The sequence below is a fragment of the Megascapheus bottae genome, chromosome 26 (genome assembly GCF_031878675.1).
Source record: "Megascapheus bottae isolate mThoBot1 chromosome 26, mThoBot2.hap1, whole genome shotgun sequence".
NCBI lineage: Eukaryota > Metazoa > Chordata > Mammalia > Rodentia > Geomyidae > Megascapheus > Megascapheus bottae.
Window position 1 is genome coordinate 582,118 of NC_143534.1, and position 21,716 is coordinate 603,833.

General features: G+C 54.3%; 2 protein-coding genes across 2 annotated transcripts in view; one reads left to right on the plus strand and one right to left on the minus strand.

The window, feature by feature from the left end:
• Positions 1-7,466, plus strand: part of Cog2 (component of oligomeric golgi complex 2) — a 29,748-nt gene extending 22,282 nt beyond the window's left edge. Inside the window, exons 13-18 of the mRNA XM_090318717.1 lie at positions 1,409-1,606; positions 2,190-2,262; positions 2,522-2,664; positions 5,083-5,222; positions 6,014-6,194; positions 7,305-7,466. Of these exons, the coding sequence (XP_090174843.1) occupies positions 1,409-1,606; positions 2,190-2,262; positions 2,522-2,664; positions 5,083-5,222; positions 6,014-6,194; positions 7,305-7,406 (837 nt within the window). The 3' untranslated portion in view covers positions 7,407-7,466. The remainder of the gene's footprint in view (positions 1-1,408; positions 1,607-2,189; positions 2,263-2,521; positions 2,665-5,082; positions 5,223-6,013; positions 6,195-7,304) is intronic.
• A 1,366-nt stretch (positions 7,467-8,832) lies between these two features.
• Agt (angiotensinogen) lies at positions 8,833-15,850 on the minus strand. Its single transcript, XM_090318718.1, has 5 exons — positions 15,759-15,850; positions 12,405-13,250; positions 10,742-11,009; positions 9,907-10,051; positions 8,833-9,316 (listed from the first exon to the last, which is right to left on the minus strand). Exons 2-5 carry the CDS (start codon positions 13,219-13,221, stop codon positions 9,125-9,127), a joined length of 1,422 nt encoding a protein of 473 aa, XP_090174844.1. The 5' UTR covers positions 13,222-13,250; positions 15,759-15,850; the 3' UTR covers positions 8,833-9,124.
• Positions 15,851-21,716: the final 5,866 nt, after the last annotated feature.

Below are 21,716 nucleotides of genomic sequence, written 5' to 3' on the forward strand. Positions count from 1 at the left end.
TCTCAAACCAGACTCTTTAAGGTGCCGCTAAAATAAAAATGTTCATATAAATAGAAATTATTACAAAATATTGGTATTTTAATACCTAATGTCTAGAAGTTGTAAAAAGTCATATGATCGTTTCATTGAAATAAAAGGAAGTTATCCTTTCTGCTTAGAGTCTTGTTCTTAAACTTTGCAGACAGGCACAATAAAATCTAGGACAGTTGGTCACTCTTGGTACACAGGAGTTTCTCGAGACTCTCAGTGCCTGAGAGGTCCACTCAGCCTACTGCTAGGCATGGAGAGCCATTCCCTTGCTGAGCCTGTACCCACAGAACTGCCTTGGGCATCCCGAGTGACACGCTCATACACCAGCTGTTATTGTTGGGGCATTTGAAAAGAGCTGGGCTCATGGAAAGGAAGGAGAGAAGAGGGAGAGAGAAGCATAGCATGAAGAGGCAGCAGACTGGAACCACACTTTTTGGGGTCTTTATCAGTTTACACATGTGGCAGTTGTGGGAATTATTTGTGGACTGATGCTTCTGGCAGATATGTTGGAAGCTCTGTAGAAATCATTTCCTCTTACCGTTCACCTCTGGGGCCAACAGCCTGGTCCAGGGCCATCTCAGGACCATGGTGGGCAAAGACTGTTGTAGGCTAGGCCTGCACCTAATAGTCTAGCAGTCTCACTTGACAGTTGCACACATGTTGCACTTGGTAGGCAAACACTTTGCCATTGAGCTATATCCTAGCCCTTCTTCCTTTTCTCTCTAGTAAGTTCCTTAGTCTTCAACATAGTCTTTCCTTAATGTTAGTGTACTTCTTTTTTGGCGTTTCCTTTTAAGAACACAGAAGCAGAATGAGGTTTAAATATAAATTCTTTGGCTCTTATTAAGATAACAAGAAAATGGCTAAGTAGATCTGGTAAGTTACTTACCTAGTGTAGTTTATTTCATCTGAGTGATGTTACTGTGGCCTAGGAACTCACTAGCCACTTTTTGACTTTTTGCCACTTCCTGTTTTGCACAGCACCTGTGCACAGGTGTTTTTTTTTTGTTGTTGTTTTGTTTTTTTGCCAGTCCTGGGCTTGAGCTCATGGCCTGAGCACTGTCCTTGGACTTTCTCAAGGCTAGAGCTCTACCACTTGAGCCTCAGCACCACTTCTGGCTTTTTTTCTATGTATGTGGTACTGAGGAATCGAACCCAGGTCTTCGTGCATGCTAGGCAAGCACTTTAACCACTAGGCCAAACTCCCGGCCCCACAGGCGTGGTTATTGATCATTTTTCTCATGGTCATATCTGCCTGTGAGACAGACTGGCTGTCCTTCCATCAGTACCTTCCTGCCACACTCTGCACAAACTGCATTTGGTGTGAGGTTGTACATCTCGGTAGTGTAAAAGCATGTACACTAAAATCCTCCTTTAGCTTTCTCTCAGGCCCATCTCAAATGAAATTGCCAAGGAGACCAAAAAGCCTTCAGTAATTGGCAGCAAAGATCCTTCCACTGCCCAAGGAACTGGCGAGGACCAGGGAAATGGTCCTTCAGAAGCACAGCCACTGGGATCCATCTCCAGCACACAGCTGGTGTACGTGGTTGCAGACCTGAACAGGCTTCAGGAGCAGGTATGCTGGCACCAGAGGAGTCCCCAGGGTGCCAAAATAGTGTGTGCCAGAGGTGGCCACATTCCACCTTATGGGCCCTAGAGTTGTGGGAAAACCTGTGCCTTCCCTGCTAGCAATGTCCAGCCATCCTGTAAGTGCTTCCTCAGCTCCCTGGTGCTTCGATGCTCTTGACACTGCTTCCCCCCTCAGTGATGGGACCTGAAGCTCAGTCCTTCTACACGTTCTCAGCAGTAAGAGAACTTCAGTGTTCAGGTTCCCTGGCAAGTGATTCTGCTCCACAGATTAGCAGTGCATGGTCTAGAATAAATGCAGTGGTATATTTTGAGAGTATAGTCTTTACCATGAGCTGTTTTGGTACCATGGAGAGCCACAAAACCAGAAGATGTTGCTTATCTTGGTGCCTGTGAGAGGCTACAAAGCCAAGTGGCTCTAAGTTGTCAGCTCCATCCTGCAAAAGCATCAAGCCTCTACCCTCTCCCTCATGAACAATCTCTAGAAGTCCTGATCTTACTTTTACAACTGTCTAATCATATTCTGAGTTTGTAGATGTGAACGGAGCTATCAAGTACTTGTGTTATTTCAGCTTCCAGAACTCCTGGAAATAATCAAGCCCAAACTGGAAATGATTGGATTTGATAATTTTTCTTCTATCTCAGGTAAAGATGAATCTTCAGACACAACAAATCTTTGAGTAAGAAATAATTTCAAGACCATAGGAGATACTTAACATTTTCTTCTTTGGTTTTAAATCTTGGTTATTTCTGCATTCTGTTCTGTGGTTTAAACTTTCAAAATAAGATGTTCATGTTTTAAAAATTGGTTTGCTATATAGTAAACTCTAAGTACCATATGCATGTTTGAAGACTAACTCCTGGGCCCTGACAGTGATTATTAAATCCAGTCTTCCATCCTCAGCGGCCCTGGAAGACTCGCAGAGTGCCTTGTCAGCCTGCGTGCCAGCCGTGAGCAGCAAGATCGTGCAGGACTTAAGTGAGTCTTGCTACAGCTACCTGAGAAGTGCACAGGAGGTGCCCAGGCTTTACCGGAGGACCAATAAGGTCAGTTTTGCTCACCGGGAAGAACTTGGGGCTGAGGAGGTGTGCGAGGACAGCCTGGGGCTGGGGGCGGCATGCAGTTAGCAGGAGACAAGGGGTAAGTCAGGCTCCAGACAGCGCTCAGGAACTGAAGCAGTTCAGCTGCTATCAGTGGGCAGAGAAAATGTGGACTTCCTCTCAATTCTTTCAGCCTTGAGGCTGAAAAAATATCCAAAAACATCTTTTGTGAGACAGTGTCTTATTTTTGTATTTTACTATATTTCATTTTTAGACAAGCGTCTTTTACTATGTAGCTCAGGCTAGCTTCGATCTCCCAGTCCTCCCGCTTTGGTTTCCCGAACATTGGAATTACAAGTGTGGACCATCATACCCACTAACAGAAGGCATTTTAACAGTGTTTCCAAATCCTACCTTGAAGTTTTTTGTGTCTTCATACTGTATACTTAGTTATTTTCTTCCCTTCCTATGGTGTTGGTTTGTCCTGTCTTTTCATTGAGCAAGATTTATGTTAAAAACTATGTTTAAAGCTGGACGCAGTGGCTCACGCCTGTAATCCTAGTTACTCAGGAGGCTGAGATCTGAGGATCAAGGTTCAACTGGAGATGCTTATCTCCAGTTAACCACTAGAAAGCAGGAAGTGGGGCTGTGGCTCCAGGGGTAGGGTGGTAGCCTTGAGCTGAAGAGCTCAGGGACAGCGCCCAGGCCCAGAGTTCAAGTCCCATGACCCACAAAAAACAAAAAAAACAGAAAAAAACTGTGTTTAGAACCAGGAATTTGGCCTAGTGGTAGTGTTTGTCTAGCATGCATGAAGACCCAGATTTGATTCCTTGGTGTACCACATAGAAAAAGCAGAAAGTGATGCTGTGGCTCAAGTGGTAGAGTACTAGCCTTGAGAAAGTCCAAGGACAGTGCCTAGGCCCTGAGTTCAAGCCCCCGGGAGTGGCAAAAAGAAGAAGGAGGAGAGGAAGAGGAAGAAGAGGAAGAGAGATGGGATAGAGTTCTGTCAGGCCTGGATTCAATCCCCAGTAGTGATCAGGAGAAAGCATACCATGCATGTTTCACAGAATAATGACTTGGCTAATTCCATTTTACCAGTGTTTAGTTATCTCAACCGAACACTCATTTTCTTTTTTTTTTTTTTTCCAGTCCTGGGCTTAGGCTCAGGGCTTGAGCACTGTCCTTGGACTTTCTCAAGGCTAGACTTCTACCACTTGAGCTCAGCACCACTTCCAGCTTTTTTCTAAGTATGTGGTACCGAGGAATCAAACCTGGGTCTTCGTGCATGCTAGGCAAGCACTTTAACCACTAGGCCAAACTCCCTGCCCCGAACACTCATTTTCATGCATTCTCATTTCATTCTTGCTAGATCTCACATAATTCTCCCTCTAGTATTTTTTTCCCAGTTAGAGTTAGACTCAAGATTCAGTTTAATGTGTTATAGTTAGTTTAGTATCAAAAATAATTGTTGGGCCGGGAGTTTGGTCTAGTGGTAGAGTGCCTGCCTAGCATGCATGAAGACCTGGGTTCAATTTCTCTATACCACATATACATAGAAAAAGCCGGAAGTGGTGCTGAGGCTCAAGTGGTAGAGCTCTAGCCTTGAGAAGGTCGAAAGACAGTGCTCAGGCCCTGAGACCAAACTTCTGTCTTTATTGCTCTCCTATCTAACACTGTTAGGTTACAGTAGATGAGTCCTTGTTGCTGAACTGACATCTGTAATCTCCACGCTACAATCTGGGTAGACAGATTACTAAATGTCTCTTCTCAGTTGTTCTTTGTGGCAACCTGGAAGCTTCTACTTGGAACTGGAAGGTGGGCAAAGGAGGGAGGAAGAGAGTGGGAGAGAGAGAGAGAGAGAGAGAGAGAGAGAGAGAGAGAGAGAGAGAGAGAGAGAGAGAGAGAGAGAGAGAGACCGACCATCATGTTCCAGCTACTTGATTTTGCTTTTCCCCTTCTGTTTGTTGGTTGTTAGACTAGAAGATACATTGAGAGCTTGTGTTGTGGCTCAGACTGTGTTAGACACACACATCCACTTCTGAGAAGTGCTATATCTTTATTTCCAAATGAAGAAACTGGAGCTGACAAAGGTCTGTTCACTCACCTGTCCCTGCCTCTCAAGTGCTGATTTATGACCAGCTGTGTTGACATCACCTGGCAGAAACCTGTTGGAAATGCGTGGCTCATTGCTTGACCAGCCCCACCCCAGAACTAGAGCCTCAGGCTGGGTGATTGTGGTGTGCAGGGCGCCCTAGGAACAGAGCCCGGGGTGACTGCAGAGTGCCTGGATCCAGCCCGTGCTCCAGGTGCCCTCCTGTGGACCTGGAAGGCTGTCTGAGGAAGGCCTAGAGTGTCAGTGGTGTCCTTTGATGTTTGGCAGCTTACTCTTTCTCTGCATCTTCAACCCCTGCCCCGTTGTTCTAGGAGGTCCCAGCAGCAGCCTCCTCTTACATGGACACTGCACTGAGGCCTCTTCACCAGCTTCAGAGCAGACACAGGGACAGGCTCCACCCTGCCGTGATGCAGCAGTGGCTACGCCAGGCCCTCTGCGAGAGCACTCACAAGTAAGCAGCTCCTGCGCACATGTCTGCACACAGGGTCTTAAGACGGGCAGAGTGGCACATGTGCACAGTAATAAGAAATACCACCACAGTGTGGTACGGGTCATCAGATGATGGAGGGGGCTTGTTCGAGCCCTCTCGTGGAGAAGGGGAAGCACACACTTGACCCTTGAGCCTGCAAGTCTCCTCATGTCTGCTTAATCTCCTTTTTCCTAAATGCTGGCATTGAGTTACACCAAAAAGTTTCTAACTCAGGGTCTGGGTGGAGTGGTAGTAGAGGGCACCTGGAATTTGTGAGGCCTGCGACCACCTCAGCCCACAGGAAGAAAAGACCATCCCCTCCTGTGAGGCGTGACCACTCTATAGCCCTGTCACTGTCTTTACTTGGGAATAGATTAGAACATGAGAAAAATGTCCTGTTTTCTTGGCAAATGTGTCTTACCACTGCCAGATGACCAGCTTGCAGGCAAAAATGGATCCTCCTTCGGAAGGCAGTGAGTTTACTCAAGTTCTGAGATACTCTTCTGGGTTTAAAAGTGGCCCCGAGTGGACAAACGTCTTGGCATGGTGCAGGACACACTAGCCCATTGCTTCCTCGTCAAGTTAATCAGGGTTCCTGTATCTGGATTTCTCATGGGATGCTGTGCTGGGAGCTTAAGACTCACCTGAAATATTTACTATGTCGACTTTGCTCAAATTTATTTTCTGTCTTAAAAGCCACTTTGTGGTTCATAAAGGCGGTTGCCATTTGGTGTTACCAATGTCTGCTTCATCATTCACTGCTTTGTGCCAAGGTATTTTGAGACAGTGTCAGATGTACTGAACTCTGTGAAGAAGATGGAGGAGAGCCTCAAGAGACTGAAGCAAGCTCGAAGATCCACGGCTGCCAGCCCTGCTGGCCCCAGTGGTGGTATGAGCGACGATGACAAGATCCGGCTACAGCTGGCTTTGGACGTGGAGTACCTGGGACAGCAGGTAGTGGACGTGTGGGGTCCTGGGACAGCAGGTGCTAGCAGAGGTCTGAAGCCTCAGAGACTCACAGCACAAGAGGCTGCCGCCAGCAGCAAGTAGAGCTCAAATCACCTCGAGGAGGAAGGAAAGGGAGTGAGCGCTGAGCATGCCTCCCCAGCTTGGTCCTTGTGCTGGCTGCATCTTGGCTCCCCTGCTGGCAGCAGCCACCACAGGTCTTTGTCCTGGTTTGGCTCAGAGGAGCAGGAAGTCTTTCTCAGTTGTGTGCAGGAGGGTGGTGTGAGCTTTCAGGGTTTCTGCAAAACAGACTTTAGAGTTACGGCAGCCATATTCACTGTGCAGCTCCATCCATGAGGAGCTGTGTGGGCAGGGTAACAGAGTTCTTCATGTCCTGGAACTCCCTCTGAATGAAACTGCCAGGTTTCCAGGGAGCTGTAGATCCTCCAGCAAGACCTTTGGCAGAGAAAAGGACATGGTAAAATCTCCCAGGTGCCCACAGTTCTAGCTTTCACCTGTTAGGGCCATCACTGGAATTCTCAATTCTCTCTGCTCTGGGTGAATTTAGACATACAGCCTGCAAACATCCATTGCCATGTTTCTTTTTTTCATAAGTGAAGTGCGAGGCTAAGTCGGAAAGTTTGCTCTGCAGCCAGACGGACCTTGTACTGATTTAAACACGTGGGTCGCCACATGCCACATTTTCAGACACGTGTGTCACTGCATGCCAGGTGTTGGCTGCCCGAGTTTCCCACAGCACTGTGCCCAATGGCCTAAGCCCATCGGGTTCTAACCAAAGATGGTAGGTAATGAGCCGAGAAAGTGAATGCTAAGGCCAGTGCTGACAAAAGGGCTCATTTCAATTTCTTTTATTGTGAATTTTCTAGTATTTTAAGTCCAAAGGGGGAACTTGTCAAGAACTTGTTTGATGGATAAATTATGCTGACTTGTTAGGTGCCTAAAATTTGACCGTAAGTAGCTCTTTTGCTCCAGTCCTAAGAGAATGCTTTCTGATTTAGTAGAGGACAGGACAGATGGTTCTGTTGTTTGTTGATGAGGGTCCCTTATTCACATTTGGCTTTCTTGCAGTAACCTCATTTATTCTTGTGGCTTCTGCAGATACAGAAGATGGGCCTGCAGACAGGGGACATTGAAAGCTTCCCCGCCCTCTCAGAGCTTGTCTTGGCAGCCAAGGACCAGGCAGCTGGAGACCAGCCGTAGCTCCCTGGAGCCCCGAGAAGAGAGCAGCTCTGTCTCAGCACTGTCCAGCCGTGGTCTGTGGCCCTCACAGCACTCATGGGCCTTCTTTCACCTAGAAAGAATCAGAAGCCTTTTTCCATTGTATGGAAGGTAGTTTTTAAGATATTTGAAACTTTTTACTATAGTTTACAGACAAATTATTTTTATTGTAAATCTTAGTGTGGAAGAGCTGATGTCTACAGTAGGATTAAATAAATACTATCCAAGTAAAAGAAAGTACTGGTGGCCGAGAGGTACCCACAGGATGTGGGAACACGGCCTCAACGTGGGGGGCAGCAACACCCTGCATCCAAGAGGTGTGCAGTGCCCCCATCTCACGGTTGATGCAGAAGGACAGCCTTTTAGGTCCCCGGGTCACCAGGAATCGAGCCCAGCAGAACGGCTGTATTGCCTAAATAAAAGAAATGTGTGCCACAGCAAGTACGCCTTCTGTTTGTGAGTTCAGTGTGGTGTGTCCCTGCCACCAGTGCCCTGCAATGGCAGAGAGCATGATGGAGCCCCAGGAGGGAAGCGGAGCCACTAGGGGCTTTAGCCCATGGCTGCTTGGCTGCCTCACATCCGGGTCTCCCCCAGCTGCTCTGCTTCCTCACTGGCTTCAAAGCAGGAGAGGAGAGGCCCAGTTCCTGGGGCTGCATTAACAAGTTACTGAGGACCTTATGGCCGAATCCAATGGAGATGGTTCTCAGGGCTCTGGAACACAGGGTCCCCTCCATCCCCTGACGGTTCTGGGGGGCAACGTGGAGCATAATCTTCTGACAGCCCTGGGAGCAGCGTGGGCCAGGGTGGATGCCCTGGCTAGTAGCAGTTGCGGAGTGTTCAGGTGACCCGTGAGGACCCCGGGACAGTGTGGGTGGTTCTCTGTTCTAATTACTTCACATTGTACAGAATTTCCGGGCTGGGCTTTGCCCTGAGTGGCTCTTTCATAAAACAGTGCTTTGCTCCATTGTAAGCAAATGGGGGGTAGAATGGTGCAGTATCTTGTTTGTGCAAGTGAACAGCCAGCACCTGTCCATTGCATGGCCTGTCTGAGCCCTTCCCACATCCCCAACTCCACCACGCACGGTGGAAGCATGCAGAGAGGCAGGGCCCACGCCTCCTCCCGTGACCAGCAGGCCTGGGTTTCCGCCAAGAACCTCACGAGCACTTTGTGCCTTCTGGCAGCTCCATTGTGCATGTCTGTTCCGTTGCTTAGAAATGTTTAGCTTTCTTTTGCAAGACAAGGACACAAAGGCTACTCAGCCACAGTATTACCACCGCACGTAAATTCAGACCCCGGTGCTATTGTAATACGTTATTCAAAAGTGAGAGGCATTATGAGACAGAAACATGAGGGAGATGTGGGGAAGGTCACAGTCTCACACTCCAGCTAGATACACAAAGCCAAGGCAAGGGGACAATGTGTATTTTAATTTTAAAACTTAATTTCTGTTCTAGGTTAAAAAGGGAATGAATGCCAGCTTCTGGCTCCCACCCCACTCTAAACAAACTAACAGCCCTGGGAGGCAGCTCTCTGCTGCTCACAGTCCTAGCACACTGTCACAGGGACAGACAGCCGCTTCCCAGACAGCGCTGGTCAGTAGAAGGCAAGTGGGATGGCTGGCAATAACCATGGCTGGCTCTGCCCACGACTGCTCTGCCGCTGGTCTCAGTCTCCACGGCCCAGCACAAGCCGCCAGGCCTCAGGCCGCCATCAGGGGGTTATCCACACGGCCCAGGAAGTGCAGGGCACCGGAATTGTGCTCATGGATGGCAAACAGGAATGGGCTGTCCAGGGTCACCTCCAGGGCCTCCGGCACATCCGACTGCTGAGCAGACTCTGGGGGCTGCTCCCCCTCATCTGCTTTGAGCTCAAAGAGAACGCTGTTCAGGACCTGCAAAACAGGACATCAGTCCTCTGCCAGGGCATGAGGAGGGGACAGGATGCCTGAGCACGGGCACCGGTGCTGTTCCCAGGAAGGCACACTGACCACCGGTGCCCGGGCCCACGGCATCTCCCACCCACTGTGCCCCATACCCATCTCCACCTGCATCCGCGCTCGCCCTGTGGGGCTCCAGGCTGCCCACCAGGGCAGACCCATGCCTCGCCCCTGGCACCCGCAGTGTCTGGACTGGCACTGGGTGTGTCTTCATGTGCTCTGTGCCTGTGCCAGGACGTGCCTAGCACTGAGCAGCTTACTGACAGGGAGCTGTCAGGAGAAGGCCCTTCTCCCCTGGTTCTGGCCCTGCTGGACTGTCAGGACAGACCCGAGGCCGAGCCACGGTGATCAGCACCTGACACACAGCCGAGGCATGAAGGGGCAGAGCAGAGCTGCGGGAAGCCACCGTCCCTCCCTGCCGCTGGCCCTACCTGCCCTGGGTGGCCCATTCCTGTCCTCCCCCGCCCGCCCTGCTGGTCCCACCACAGCCCAGCAGTTCACAGCCCTCCCCTCCCTCCCCTCGGACAGCCAGTGTGAGTACTGACCTCCCCCACTCGGACGCTGCCGTCACTGATCCTGCCCAAGGCTGCCTGGGTGGCCAGCAGCGTGGGAAGCTTGGTCTGAGCCAGCAGGGCCTGCAGGTCGTAGGCTCCTCGCAGCCTCAGCTGGGGCAGTGTCAGGCGGATGGTCCTGGGGACAGAGAACAGCTGTGGATGGGGTGCCAGCACACAGTGAGGACCCCGCAAGCACTTCTGTTCCCAAGGTGCAGCGGGGCGGGGAGGGGGCCGTCTAAGGCTTCTTCCCTCAGCCAGGGCATCCGCCCCTCAGCAAATACAACCACACCTTCATGCTGGCATTTTAGAGGACCTGAAGACTGGAAGGCGTGGATCCTGGGGCTTATGCCAGCAGCCTGCTTGGCCCCAGCTGGGAGTGGGAGGCTGGCGCGGTGGAGGTTAGAAGCAGTGTTGTCTAGAACAACACACTGTATGGAGCCTGCTGCTGTGGACCCTCTGGATGGGACACCCTGCGGGGGAGGTGGTGCAGGACACGTGCCAGGCTGTCAGCCCAGTCCATCACCCTCACCCACGGCTGCCTCTGCCCTGACCCCTGACATTGGTCAGCTTCAATAAAAATTCCCCAGGACTAAAGGTCCCCCAGTCGAGATGCCCCCGGTTGTGTGGTGTGGCATCAGAGGGAGCCTGTGGGTTTTCATTCCTTCAAACTCAGTGAGCAAAGCTCTGCCTGTAGCTGTTCCCGCAAGACCCAGCTCCATGGGAGGCTGGGCGCCCAGTCCCAGGCCAGCCTGGTGCCATCTTGCCCTCTCAACCCTGGGCAAAGGCCAGTGTGGTCCCCCACTCCAGGAGAGTCTGCAGTGCCTACCTGGGAGACAAGTTCTTCATCCAGGTGAAGAGGTCGTGGTGGAAGGCCAGGGCCTGGACCCTGTCCAGGTCAGAGGCGCAGCCAGGCTGGACCAGCAGCAGGGAGGCGCTCTGGCCCAGGGGCACGCGTGTCACCGAGAGGTTGTTCTGAGGGTCGCTCCAGTGCTGGAAGGTGCCTCTGCCTGAGAGCATGGGCACCGCCACACGCGTGCTGTTGTCCACACGGAACTCCGGGGGCTCAGCCAGCAGGGAGAAGCCCTTCATCTTTCCTGGAGCAGGAGACCCACAGCCAGTGCCCAGCAGGCAGCAGCGGGGATGGGCCTGTGCCCAGGGCCTCCTCCCCACCCCCACATCACAGCTTCACAGGCCTTCCTCCCGAAGACCCGCCTGAGTGCACCACGGGGCTTCACCACCATGGAGCTGGTGATGGGAGACCTGGCCGTCCACTGGGGCACTGGGCTGACGGCACGGTCAACTGCCACCCGCCCTGTGGTCACGGGAGGCCTTGTTGTACACACCTTTCCTAGGGTTCATGTTTCCTTTAAATAAGCTGTTGGGGCCAAGGTGGTTTGACTCCCTCATGGACAGCTGTTAAACCCTTTCCTGGTGCCCAGCTGCCACCAGCAGGGTTGTGTCAGCCATGCAGCCCCTCTGTGGTGCTGCCCGCCCTCAGAAGGCTGCTGGGGTCAGGACTGGGCAGCTCTCCCTGTGCCCGCTGCTCTGCTGACATTGCCCCATGGCCCTGTCAGGTTGAGCAAACCTCCAGTGAGGTCCGGGACCTACTGGGGCCACCCCAGTTCAGGGGACATTTTGTACTGGGCAAAGGGTGCCCTAGGACCCCTGGCCCTGGACAGCAATATACACTCAACTGTCCAGAGATCATCTAAAAGGACGCCATTGCTAAGGAGAACTAAAGCTCCCCTCTTGCCCGTCAGCTGCTCTCACAGATGGCCAGAACTAGTGGCAGAAAGGAGCTAGGTCTCCCTGGGTGGCAGCTGAGGCAGAAGAGATCAGGCCACACCATCTACTCCCTCTACTGTCACTCCTCAGCTTGTCTGGGTGGCCTTCTCTGGCCTGTCCCCATCCCTGTCCTTCCCCCCTCCCCACCTTCCCACTTCTCCCTGCTGAGTGGTCCTGGGGGTCAGTGACCTTGGGGCCACCCTGGGGTCTGTGGTTAGCTGGTCTTGCACTGGGGTCAGGCCTGTGCCTCCTGCCTCGATCTCTAGAGGCCTCATCGGGTCTGGCCCTGGGCCTGGATCCAGAGCAAGCTCTGCTCTTCCTCTCAGTGCAAAGTCATTCAAGCAGGCGTGCCAGCCTGTGAGCTGGTCCTCAATCTCAAGTGATGAGAATCTCCCTGGCCTCCAGCTGGGGTGCAGGGATGTGGGCTGAATCCCAAGAGTCCCCCCTGGGGCAATGCCCTCGCGGGCAGGGCTTGTCTCCCCCGAGTTTCCACAAACGCACTGGCCTGTCTCCATGAATCAGAGATCAAACAAAGGCAGTGCCCAGGCCACACACAGTAGGGCAGCAGTGGGCAGGGACAGGGACACCCTGCCTGCTCAGCTCAGCCAGTGCAGAGACTCCTCCCTAGGCCACCTTAAGCCCCTGGCCACCGCTGCCTCCCCTGCACAAGCTGGGGCCAGGACTGGGCAGCAGGCCCAGCTCACCTTGGAAGTGGACATAGGTGTTGAAAAGCATTGTGCTGTCCTTGCTGAAGCCTGCCGGGAGCCCACTCATCTTCCATCCTGTCACGGCTCCCATGAACTGATTGACCTTCTCCACAGCTAAGTCTGGGCTGGACAGGTCCAGAGATCGGGAGAACACAACAGGGGCAAAAGGGGCCAGCCCCTTCACAAACGGCTGCTTCAGCCGCAGGCCCGGTGCGGTGAACAGGCCCACCACGGTGGACAGCTGCAGGCTGCTGGCCGCACCCTGAGCGACCAGCAGGCCCTGGATGGCCTGCAGGGCAGAGAGGACCTTGTGCCCATCCAGTCGGGAAGTACAGTCCTGGTCCTTGCTGGGGATGCCCAGGAATGCCTGCAGCTGGCTGGCTGTGGGGTCCAAGGAGCCTGTGTAGAAAGAGGCCAGGGTGCCGAAGAGGGCCGTCGGGGACAGGACAGCGCCGCCGGGGCTGCCTCCGGCCGTGCTCAGCATCCCGTACATGCGGAAGCCCACGAAGTTGGCCAGCATCCCAACCTTGGCGGCCCGGAGTTTCTCCTCGACCCCCAGCTTCTCGGCGGCCAGCAGCAGCTGCTGGCGCAGGCCCTCCGTGTCCACAGAGGCCGTCTTGGCCTGGATGGGCGTGGGCAGGAAGGTGGGCTCTGTGGCCGCCTCCGCATTGGACTTGTCCAGCTGGTCACAGCTGCTCTTGCTGTAGAAGAGGAAGTGGAAGGGGTGCACGTAAATCCGGTCTCCCCCGCCCAGGCTGGCCAGGGTCAGGAGGCACAGAATCGTGGCCTTCAGGCCTACAGTGGAGGGCGCCATCACCAATCAGGTGCTCGCTTCTTAGGGCCCTGCAATGACATTTTGTGAAGAGAGAGTGACAGGCAGTTGTTCACCACTCATCGGTGGCCTCCAGCTGGACCTCCTGCTTTTTCCACACCCCCAAAGCCATGGGCAGCCCTGTCCCCAGTGCGAGAAGATGCCACGGGGTCAAAGCTCCACCGCAAACAGCTGGATGCTCAGGTGTGAGGCCCACAGTTACAGGCCAAGGGCCCGGACGTCTGACCCCTGAGCCTCAGGATGGGACTGTCTTTGGAAATGGACTCTTTGTAGAGAAAGGATTAAAGTATAATAGGGTCCCCATAGCAAACCAGCTAGGGTTCTTATAAGGCAAGGGATTCAGAGTGCTGACTGGCCAACTGGTTATGGGGTCCAAGGAACCCAGGTAGAAAGAGGCCAGGGAGTCAAAGGACACAGACACGAAGAGGCTGGCCAGTGAGAAGATGCATCCATGTGAAGGGAAGAGCCTGGGCAAAACAGCCCACCACCCCATGACCTTGACCTTGACCTTGGACCTCCACCCAGGGTGCTGCTCGTTACCAGGCTGTTTGGTCATGGCGGTTTAGGCAGAGTAAATCTTACTAAAGCTCACAGTGACATGTGACCGTCTTTGCCCCTTGAGAACAGATCTTTGTGGCTGCGGCCAGGATGCTTGTCCCTTGAGGTGACCTGGGCACGGGTTCCATTGGCCCCAGGTCTAGCATGTGGTCTTCCTTACCTCTCCTCCACTCCTAACAGGTAATTTCCAATGGCCCCTGCACAGCGAGTGGTCCTGCACAGCGAGTGGTCCTGCAGGCTCTGGGACTCTGCTGGCCCAGAATAGTGCCCACGGTCGGCTCGAATGGTCTATACTGTGGCAGAAATAGATTGACTTGCTGCAACACAGCCACGGCTCAGGGCCTGGCCCAGGCTCGGTGGCCTGCGTGGACAGGTAAGCCCAAGGCCCTTCGTGTTTGAACCTCAGCTCTGCTCCAGCCTCAGACACTCGGGCAGGGCGCGGGTCCTGGAAAGAAGATTCCAGACCTGGCGCCACTAACATGCTCGGTCTCATGCCTCTCAACCGAGTGGGTGGACTTCGTCCTATTGACTGCCCAGTTCTGACCACGTGGACTGCGTTGCATTCCCTCCTGGTAGAGGGCACCGTGCTAGCACGTCACTCTTCAGCCTTTCTGCCCCCTCCTCACTTGTCCCCAAGTCACTGCTGGTGCCATAGTGCTTCCTCAAAGTCACCACAACACCTGCATTTCCCTGCCTCACCTGCACATACCTGGCCTGCCATCTTGTCCTGTGCTGGATGGACAAGCCCAAAGGTTCGTGGGCTAAAAGCTCAGTCCCAGGGCTGGGAATGTGGCGTGGTGCTAGAGTGCTTGCATGAAGCCACATAAATAGAAAAAGCTGGAAGTGGCGCTGTGGCTCAGGTGGTAGAGTGCTAGCCTTGAGCAAAAGAAGCTGAGGGCAGTGCCCGGGCCTGAGTTCAAGCCCCATGACTGGCAAAATAAATACATAAAAGCTTGGTCCCCAGGAAGCTGCAGGGGCTGCTGTGGACCTTTGAGGGAAGGGCCTGAAGGGAGGTCCTGTCTGAAAGGAGGAGCCCTGCAGGACTGTGGGACCCTGCTCCCTTCCTCCTCTCTTCTCGGGCCCCATCACTGCTGACAACACCAAGCCATGGCTCCCTGATCCGGGAATGGCCCAGAACCTCCAGGACCATGATCCTAACAACTCCTCCCCAGTTCATTTATCTCAGAATAGCCACGCAAAGCTGAAGGCTGCCCGGGCCGGAGAACCGGGTGTCCACAGTGCGTTCTGCTGGGGTGCAGGGTGAGCTCGACTCTGCTGTGGTCACTTCCTGCCGGGGGACCTTTGACCTCCGACCTGCCCCAATCTTTCCCTGCTGCCCACGCATCTGGCTCAGCTCGCTGTTCTCACCAAAAGCCGTGTGGTGTGGAAACAGAGCTGACAAGCTCCATGTATCCTCGGTGAGCTTCCTGGGCAGAGGTGCTGCTCTGAACCCGGTAGCGGGAGCCATGGGGCCACTGTGGGCCCGGGACCAGCTTCAGGCCCACCCTCAGGCTGGTGGTGTGGGTGGGGCGGCCTCCTGCCCGGCTGACCCCATAGATGGGCGCACCCAGGAGCGTGCCAGCCACTGCCACGAGCCGCTCCCAGGCAGGTCTCTGCCCTCCTGACCAGCGGCTGCTCTCCCGGTCCTGTCAGCCTCAGCGAGGTCCCCACCCTCACCCGACTCCCCTCACCCCTCCACATGTTTCCCTGTCTCTCCCAAGTGGCAGCTCACATCCATGCTGCTGGGTGCTGCTTCTCACGCTGTCCCATCCCCCACACCCCTGCCTGTCCCGAGCTCCCAGAGGTCCAGCCTTGCAAGAAGGCTCACAGTCCGATTACCCACTGTGTGTGCCGCCACTGGCGCCGCCAGCCCCTGTTCCTGGCTCCCAGGGGGAAGGCCTTTGTCCTGCCCGCCCAGCCTCTCCCTGCAGTGAGAAGGAGAGGGACTGGGCTCTGCTTACCTTCTGCTTTGGCCCAGAGGAGGTGGCTCTCCCTGCCAGGCCACAAGGGCCTATTTATACAAGGGGTAAGAGATGGAGCCATTCCCAGGACGCTCTGTACACAGGCTGGGGGAGGACTCTGGGGGTCACAGGCAGCCAACTTGGCCAGGACAGATGGAGACCAAGTGACCTTCACACTGGGCCCTTCCAGGAAGCCTTGGTGATGGACAGTCCACTGTGGAGATGTGCTGGTTCCGCTCCCGTTACTCATTTACCCAGGCTCCTGAGGCGGGCACCAAGCCGCTGTTCCCCTGACGGGAGGGGCTGTGGGCAGCCAGCCAGGCCGACAGGCCGGGGGCCGGAGGAAGAATCAGGGGGAAGGGAGGCGGCGTGGAGGGGCAGCTTCCATGTGCAGAGGAAGAGGCGGGAGGTTTGTGGTCAGCCGGGAGAGTGTGGTCTGAGAGGCCAAGGTGTGAGGGCGTTTACGTTCAGAGCAGGTGTTGGCCGTTAGCGCTAACCAGATGACGCCCCCCCCCCCCGCGGTGGAATTCAGGGGACAGCCAGGCACCAGAGGCTCAGCCCGTCATCCTGTAGGCTCTGGAAGCCGAGACCTGGGCAGAAAAGTCAGGGAGACTCCATCTTCAAAATAACCAGCTGGAGGCATGGCTCAAGGGGCAGAGCGCCCGCTGAGCAGGCGAGCAGGCCTTCCCGCTCTCGCCTGCTTCCAGAGTCCATTTGCTTGACGACCTTTTTCCGTCCTTGTACCGCTAGCCCACTCCCTGCCGGCTGAGACTCTGCGGGGTCCGCCCTCCGTTCCCACGACTGGTTTATACTCAAATACGAGGCAAAACGTCCTGCGTCCACACACCCAGATCGCCCCTGACTCCTGGTCCGAGAGCGTGGCGGTCCCGCAACGCGCTCCCTCTCAAGATGGCGGCCTGGGCTGCGTTAAGCACACCAGGGCTCCGGCACTATTGTGGGTGTGCACAAGCTCCCAGGCTGTGGCTGTGCGTCTTTCCCGTCTGTTGCCGGAACTGGCTGACTGGACCCCATCACAGCCCCCTTCACCCTTCCCCAGCCGGGAGCCCGAGCCCCCTTCACCCTTCCCCAGCGGGGAGCCCGAGCCCCCTTCACCCTTCCCCAGCGGGGAGCCTGAGCCCCCTTCACCCTTCCCCAGCCGGGAGCCCGAGCCTGGCTCACTGCTCTCTCCGCTGGATCATTTCTCCGTGGTCCTCTGCCTCCCCTGCCTCCTTCCTGGTTTCCACCTCCCCTCCTCCCTTCCTCCGGGTAGAATCACATCTGACACCAGATGGCTCTCTCTCATCCACAAAGTGAAAATGTCAGGTGCTTCTGACCCTGCATCCTGCCCCAACCTCCCAAAAGTGTTGATTCTTGTTGTGTCGTCTTCTGTGCAGCGGGTTTTGTGGGTTTTGTGTTTGAAGGGTGGGGTGTAAGGCTTTCCCAGTGAAGTCCCGTGCGCTGTCTCCCGGCGAGGTGGACGGCTGAGCGGCAGGGTGAGCGAGTCTCCCTCTCAGCTCATGGAATGTGCTCCCACCAGCTTGCCCTGGGTGTGGGTGCTTGTCTGCCTATCTTCAGCAAGATGGGAAATGGGTCTCGCTGCTTCGCAGGTTTTGTGATCCCTCCAGCAGCTCATAGGCTAAATGTAGACTCCTGTCTGTAAATGAAGTTGCATTGGGATGTGGCTCTGCTCCTTACTGCATGCAGTCTGGCCAGCATCATGCTACCACAGCTGCAGTAAACGCTCCTAACCAGAGGGCATGAGCTGCAAAGCCCGGGGTCACGGGTACTCGCTGGCCTTGGTCTGTTCTGTCGGCCTGGGTTAACAGCCATGTGGGGCCGATCACACAGCCCCCTGGTCCTTCCCGGCAACACTGGCTTCGTAGACTCCATGGTGCGGACAGCATGTGTTGAGTAATTTCATTGTCTGTTTCTGGTGAAGTCACTTAACAGGAACCAAGGGAACTCTACGTGGTAAGACCTCACAAATCTAACGCACAGGGAGTGTCTCCACAGCTACATCCACACAGCATGCTGTGCCCCCCTTGCAGTGCCCACTCAGAATGTTGTAGGCACATTGGATCAACCATGTTTGCAGCACGAACCTAAACCCGGAAATCTGCAGGAGGACAAAACACAGCGTGTCAGTCAGGCTCTGCTCTGTTTGGGTGTGGGTTTTGGTCTTGATTATCACTGTCTTTCTTCTTTTTTTTTTCCAAACGACTTCTAAGACAGTAGTGTGAGGCTTGTGAAAGCTGACAGCAGACATTTTTCTAGACCTGTTTCTCCACTCAGCCCTCTCTGTACTAACACACCAATGTGTCAGGTGCGAACTCCATGTTTGCTTTGGCATCAGGCTAGGAAAGGCCCGAGGATGCTCCTGCTCACGGCTCAGCGGTTTTAGCGATGGCATGGCAGCCTGGGTGGAAAAAGCCCGTCACCTTCTCCACCAAAGCCCACCGCTCTGAAAAAGCCTTGGTGGGTCTAACACGCTATCTCTTGCATAAACTGAGTCTTGGCAATATTTGCTTAACGTTCAGCCCCTCTATCTAGGGAAAACATGGAAAAAATGTGGAAAAACAAATATTAGTGTCTTCCTGCTGCAGATAAGGTAGAGAAGAGAGAGCAGGTCAGAGCAGACGCCAGGCCTGGCAGGCCCACCTGTAATCTCAGCACTCGAGGCAGAGGCAGGAGGGCCAGGAATTCAAGGCCAGCCTGCGATACATGGGAAGGTCCTGTCTGGAAAAAATTACAAAACAAGACAAACAGAAGGGTGGCGCAGAGGCCGTCACCCGGGGCTCCGGGTCAGCCAGAGGGTACCTGGGTTGGGAGACCGCACCTTCAACCCCATTGCCCACTGAGTCACCACTGCTTGACCCCGATGGCCCAGGCCCCAGCCAGATGGCCCTCCATCCCCTCCACTTCCTAAAGTGGGTCCTTTCTCCTGCTCTGTCCATTCCTGCCGGGGAGCCGCCCTCCAAGGTCTCAAGGGCACGCTTCTCCTCTGGTCCGGGAACTGTGGCCTGCTGCATGGCTCTAGGCCTCCCTGCTTCTCCAAGGGCCGTGCTGGGCTCTCTGCAGGCCTCCGCCTGCCCACGGTGGGGGGGCACAGAAGGCCTCCTTCCAAGCACCAGCTCCCAGGACGGAGCTTCTCGTCCTGCCGCCGTTCCTCCGCTCTTCTGCCTCTGCCTTGTCCTTCCAGGCAGTGCTGGGTCTCAAGTTTCATGGTGTCCAGGTGATGTTCGGTATTTTCATTTGTTATTAGTATGGGTGTGAACACAGAGTCAGTCTTTTCATTGGCGTGGCACACAAATCTCAACAGGGCTGGCATGAGGCTCTTGTTCCCGCTGCCAACCCACTTGAAGGAGGCCTTTGGCCGTGCAGCCTCTGCAAGGCTGGCTCTTCTAGGGCTCCTCTGATCACATGCCACCCTCTCCCCGGGCTCAGCCCAGAGAGCTCGGTCCCGAGCTTCCCTTGGCCCCACCACAGGGCAGTCTTCTCCTCCAATGGCCCGAGGAGGGACATCTGCCTCGCAACAGCTGGCCTCTCCCTCTGGATCCTGCAGTCCCAGTACCCAGGGGTCCGAGGCGCTCTGGGCCAGCCCGGGCGGGGCCCGCACAGAGTGTGTTTCTTCCACAGCTTGGTGAGCACAGCGCACGCCCTGTATCTGCAACCTGTTTCCCATCCACCGCCACCAACCACAGCCTGAAAACGTTCAATGGGAAATCCCAGGAACACTCAATTCTTAGGTTTCAAATAACATTTTTTCCAGGATATTGTTGCAGTGCTCTACTTTATTGTTAGCTACCATTGTTAGTTTCTTGTGCTAAGCTATGAATTGAATGTTGTCAGAGATGTGCGTGGAAAGAAAACACAGGGCTCAGCCTCAGGCTGCATCCGTGCAGGCCCTGAGCTGACAGGCTTTTGTTCCCTATCTGGGATGGAAACTTAGTTCTCTAGTTGAAATTTATGGAGTGCAGTGAGGTAAGGCACCATCCTGTCTTCACCGTAGAGCAGGGGACGGACGTGCCTGAATTCCCAGTGGCGGGAACGGGACTGAACCATGGGTTACTGGACCTGTCAACCCTGTGCTTTGAGCTTGTGAGACTCTCAAGGTTCCTGAGACCCTGCACCTTGATACTGACCCTATGTAGGCCTGGATCTGTCTAGGAGCCATTGCACGAGGCCTCGGGACTCCAGTCCCCACGGCGTCCCACCTCAGCTCTCCACTGGAGCTGATCTGGTTTGGTGGTATGGCTTTCTGCTCCTTCTTTGCGTTGCTCCTGCCATGGCTCCCTTTTCTCATGGTGTTAAGTACATTCAAGGAACTGCAGATCTTTGAGACAAGAGTCTACAGGTCACTGGCTTTCCAGTGAAGACTCCCAAGTGGACCTCTCAAAATGTGGCCTCTCTCTTTCCTGTGATCGAGTTCCCATCCAGCACTGGGGCCTCCACAGGCTCCATAATGCTGTACCAGCGAACTATTTCCCCAGCGCTCACTGTGTTGTCCAGACTGGCCTCAGACTCACAACCCTCCTGCACTGGCATCGCAGGCAGCTGGGTCTACAGACACACACCACCACGCCCACCCCTCCTACAACTCTTCAGCATGGCAAGTGGGCTGTGACCCTCAAAAGGTACAGTGCACGCATATGGTCCCTGGCCTCTATGTCCACTGTTTTGGGGGGGTGGCTCCCTAAACCCTCTTAGCAAAAGCCTATCTGCCTGATTCACATGGAGCAGCCTGCACCTACGGGAAGAACAATTGTACTCATATAGCGCCTTTCTTCATGGAAGGTTGTTATGCCCAAGTCTCAGGACGACCACCAAGAGACCACCGAGAGTCAGACATTCCAAAATGCAAAAGCAAGGCTTTATTCCGGCGGGCTGCAGCTGGGGCCTTGTCCTCCACTCCCGTGCAGCGGGAGCTAGGAGGAGGCCCTGCACAGAATTTCTACAGGGTTTTTAACGGCAAAGACCACAGATTTACTCAACACAGCAATCCGCTATTGGAGTGAGATAAGGTAGGGGTTAGGGACAGTTCAGGGCGGTGGGAGCTAAAACAAATGCCATCCCTTGAATTTACAGGAGTTCCCAGTTAATTTTAACACAGACAGGTCAGTTCCTGGGACTTAACGGCACCACAGTTCTGTTTCTTTAATTTATATGCACTTTTGGGTCACTCACAGTTTATATAAACAACAAGACAGTTGCTGCTTCAGAATGAGGGCGCTTTTTTAGCTCTTCAAGGTCATTTGAGCATAAGGGCCAAGAATGCTTAGAAATCACCACGTGTTATCATTAATTATTATTCATGATTCAGACCGAACGAGCATTTATAAGCATCAAAACATTACAACGCACTTCAGAGAACGAAACCAGGCACAGAGCTCACTTAGGTCTGTGAAGGGACCCTACTGGGTCTATTTCACAGGCTGTGCAGCCCACTTAAAACACAGAACTGATGATCTGCAGACTGTTCAGAATCGTGCAACCATCCTCACTGTTCTAGAACGTTCTGTCAGCTCCAATTGACACCGTGAAGTCCACCTCTCCAGCTCGCCCGCCCCCTCCAGCCCTGTCTACTCTGCGGCTCACACATTCGTGTTTGCCTGTGAAGCCTTGGCACGTGGCTCCACACACGTGGCTTTGCAGTGTGGAGGCCCACCGTGGTGGGGCAGCCAGCTCTGTTGTGAAAGTCAGCCATGCTGACTTCTCTTCACCCCCGCTCAGGACTGACCCTCCTCAACCTTGAACTCAGGGCCTGAGCACTGTCCTTGGACACTTTTTGCTCAAGGCTGGCTCCCTGCCACCTGAGCCACGGCGCCACTTCCGGCTTTTCTGTGTATGTGGTTCCAGGGAGTCCCACCCAGGGCTGCATGCATGCCAGGCGAGCATGCACCACGCTCCCGGCCCTCCACACGTACTTTCTGTTATCCATGTGCGCCTCATAGTTCCCGT